We start from the raw sequence: 4,189 nt of genomic DNA on the forward strand, positions 1-4,189 counted from the left end.
TTATATATTCTGATAATCAAATGTAATTTTAAAACAAAAAATGTATAAAATTCGATCCTGAAGTCTAACAAGAATTAGAAATCTAATATGAGCTTTAAACTCAAAGAGAAGAAGCTGAGGAGAGAGGATGAGATTGCTTATTTTGATTACCGTATGAAATCTAACTCATCTCCAACGAGGAAGAAATACTAGCGCATCTCAGAATGAAGATTTAGCGAGCAAACAACCGACCCAGACCTGCACCCAGTTTTAGGAATTGATTTTAATTGCGCAAACATCATGAGGATTTTGCGTCCGTAGCACCAGCAAGCACCAGTCCGTAGCACGGCGACGCCGACGGGGCAGGAGCAAATGGAGAGATGGTGGATGATATTTACACCCTCCGCAGTGCGAGTGCTACGCATGAGAACTCCTGGAACTTTCGTGGGCCAAGACATAAACGCAACTCGATTTGCATATTTAACTTGATGAACGTACGGAAGTGCCAATTTCGAATCCAACTCGCCAACAGGCCAGCCGCATTTGATTTGCTTGCATTTGCCGTGGATTAATTAGCTCGCCTTGCATAAGTGCGTGCCGTAAGGGGCATGCATCGCCCTTCCGATGCTTCGCAAGCAGCAGATGTTTACGCGTGGCTAGCGGAGTGTTCCTGACCATCCTTGCATATTGATCTTCTCATCATGATCTCGAGATTAATCGTTTGGTTAGCAGCTGTAGAATTGTTTGCGGTGCGAACTGAACGTTTCGCGGCACGGTGAGTCTTGTAGTTTACTTCATTACGAAATTAGGTTCTACCATGCCGTAGGCTAAAAGCGATGGGTTTAATGTAAAGAGGGTCGAGAAATACAACAAAAATATTAATTCTTCTTGTAATATTACATACATGGACATTTTTGCTGTAAGACCTCACGCATAGAACATCGGATAAGACAATAAGAAATGTGATTTCTTTTAAATATTAATTTATTTAAAAAAATATTGATAAAAACTAAAAACGTTGATAATAAAAATATATTTGAATAATGGATATTTAATTTATCTTTTAATTTATAATATGTATTTAATTTTTTTATTTAGAATTTTTGTGTTTAATTTATTTAAATTGTCTAAATTTTAGAAATAATATATGATTTTTTTGGATCCAAGACAGTGTAAATATCTTGTGTTGCCATATATTTTTCATCTTTTTCAATTAAATTGATATAATTAATACATTTGTTAAATCAACAAGGGACAAAATACGTATATAAGAAATATATTAGAGTTTTAAATTGACTAAAAGTTTCTAAAAATAATGCAATAAAAGAAGGAAAAATTTGTGTGTATCTTTGTACGTTCCAGACGAGATAAAAATAAATAAATGACTTAAGTACAAAGATAGAAGTATTCTTTTACAATCTGACGCGAGACAACTTCCGCGCGAAACTTTATGATGGTTTCCTTAAGTAAAAACTGTACCATTATTACGGTTCTTGCAATGAAAGTAGAATTTTGGTAGTATATTGCAAGTTCTTTTGTAAAACGATTAAGATCGAGAAACATTTATTTTGCGAATGTGAATTGTACAAAAATCAAAAATCAAGAAATAACTGTTTGAATCAGTAAACATAACAGTAAACAAAACACAGAAATAAACTTTCTAATATTATTAATAAAACAGAAGTTTGAATGCTTATTCTTTTTTAGCCCAAGGATTTCAGCCTCCAAAAGGTGGCTCAATATCATACAGAAGGTTCTTATGCTTTTAAATAGAGCAGACAATAAGGGCAAAGTTTAAGGATTCTTTAAAGTCTAAGTTAAACATACAAAATGCGCTAATTAGAAACTTTCCATTTATATTATATATACATCTTTATTTATATTTACTGCTAATTTGTTGTCAATGAGGAGCATATTATTCAGGAGCTACTCTTTTAAATCTTCACTTTATAATATAATGTAAATTGTAACAAAAATTAAAAATTAATTTACATGCTACTAAAATATTCGATATTAAGATATTAGTAAAATTATCAAAGAAAAAGACACAAACGAGAAAGATTGTCCTTTTGCAAGAAATTTCTTTAGCACACGTCACGGCAAAAGAACAATTTCTTCAAGTTTGAGCAGAAGCATCACAAGAAGGCCTTTCTGAACTCTCAAAGGCATATCTTTACCTTTATCGAAATTTAGTTCCCGTCAGTCCCCTTAATTCGCGCCCGATGCTCTTGCCGCAGAGGCAGAGGAGCTGAAAGAAGGGATGCGGTAGCGAAGCATGCAAAGTAAATTGAGAAAGTGCTACGAAGGGAAGTTGTACGTCTAGGACAAAACGCGACTGTCATAAATTTCTTCGGCAACATTGGCCTAGCCCCATCCGCCACTTCGTTAATGAAACGGAGCAACGGCTAATGAGGCTAACGAGGTAGTTTCCCTGGCAAGGTTTATTCACTACCTCCGGTTACAGCCTTCGTGAGAAAACGTATACAAGTCGCACAGTCAGGGGTACGCGCGATGTACAGAGAATCGTCAGGATATAATGACTCGGGGGTGCCTTGGGGTAATTTAGTTGTGCCTTATTAAAATATATCGTTCGAACGCGACGAAGTTTCTTGCGTGATAACACGACGATTCATACCGGCGAATAATGGCTCCCTTAGGGCCTGTCTTGTTATGCGTTACGCTCTGTGCAGGACATTAAAAAATTGACTTTTAACGTCCCCCGTGGAGGTTGTCGTCATCCTTCCCCGTTGTACGTTTATACTCGAGCTCGAAAAAGTTCTTTTCTCCGAATTCCGAACTGCCGCCGTTTCGCAACGTCAGTTTCTGAATGGGTTAATGTGAATGATCGATCTTCAGAGCGTTGCATACTCTCTCTTTCTCTCTTTTACCGTTGATAACGCAGCTCACATTTGCTATTTCCCGGGAAAATGATAAATTTCGCAGTCTGCGGCATGCAGCGGACGTGCGCGGGTGCCGCTAAAAATGCTTTCCATCAGCGACTTCTGAGTAGTTTTCCCGGCGGAGAAGAAAGACGCATCCCCATGACGGTTTCTCGGTACGCAGAGAGAGAGTGGATGGAGAACGAAGACGAGGAAAAGACGAAAGCGCGCGTGAGATGACGTCGTGAAAGGAAAAGCGGATCAGCGTCGGAGGAATTAGCGAAGTGCCACGGCCAGGTGGGATCATTTGTCAAACTCGAGTTTCTCCACGATCGACACATGCGTGGGTAGAACATAGTCTGGCGTATCGTTTAGATTCTGTACCATGAACGATTTGGTAGAGACGTGGCGCGTTCGAGCCAGCTCTTGACAAACGCGCGATCTTCGCTGGCGGAAAAAAAAATCGGCGATGCCGGAGGAATTTAATAATGTCCTCGCAATCTTCGAATGCCACGACATATCTGACAAAGGTTTAATGATAATAAAACTAGTTCACTAGCAATAGATCATTGTAAACTTTCAGAATTCACTCGTTGATTTAACAAAGACCTTTAGATTTCTTCGCGTTTCTTTGATCGTGGGAATGGAATGTTTCAAACATTTTAAGAAAATTTGAGAAGTGACTTTTTCTCTCCAAAAATAATAAGAAAGATTTTCAGAAATTTTTATGGCATCTCAAAAAATAAAAATGTAAAACTTTGCAGAAATAGAGAATATAAATCTAATTACACAGCACTTTTCTATTTCAATAATGGTTTTAGTTCTAAAAGTGAAGAAATTCTTTTCAAAGAAAAAGATTTTTTATATTTCTAAATTTAATATCTTAAAAATTATAAAAGATATTGAAAAAATATTTAATACAAAAATATATGTTTAGTTTTTTTTATGATCTACAATATAATAAGATTTAAAAAAAACTTTTTTTTACATTTTGTTTATTATTTTCTTAATCAAATTTATTATAGCTAATAAATTTTTATATTTAAAAGCCAAGATGTAAGATAAAAAGCCAGAAACGCTGGACATTTCACGTGCTGATACGAATGTTAGTCCTATATCTTGTATAATGAGATTAAGTTAAACAAAAATTTTAACATTATTTATGATTTATGTTGAACATCTATTGTTTGTTGAAATCTTAATAAAAATATTACAAAATCAAATTTTCTTTGAAAGTTTATTTTTATCCTTTTAACCGGACGTCAAATCTAAAGTTACTAACAGTAGATCTGTGAGATCCATTTAATATGTATTTTAAAAGGCACTAATTA

At 35.5% G+C, this 4,189-nt stretch overlaps 1 protein-coding gene across 1 annotated transcript in view; it reads left to right on the forward strand.

Moving 5' to 3' along the window:
• LOC108756165 overlaps positions 1 to 468 on the forward strand; it is a 15,134-nt gene extending 14,666 nt beyond the window's left edge. The window contains exon 3 of the mRNA XM_018499772.1: positions 301 to 468. Within this exon, the coding sequence (XP_018355274.1) occupies positions 301 to 468 (168 nt within the window). The remainder of the gene's footprint in view (positions 1 to 300) is intronic.
• The last annotated feature ends 3,721 nt before the right edge of the window (positions 469 to 4,189 follow it).

This window comes from Trachymyrmex septentrionalis, unplaced genomic scaffold (assembly GCF_001594115.1).
Source record: "Trachymyrmex septentrionalis isolate Tsep2-gDNA-1 unplaced genomic scaffold, Tsep1.0 scaffold97, whole genome shotgun sequence".
Lineage (NCBI taxonomy): Eukaryota > Metazoa > Arthropoda > Insecta > Hymenoptera > Formicidae > Trachymyrmex > Trachymyrmex septentrionalis.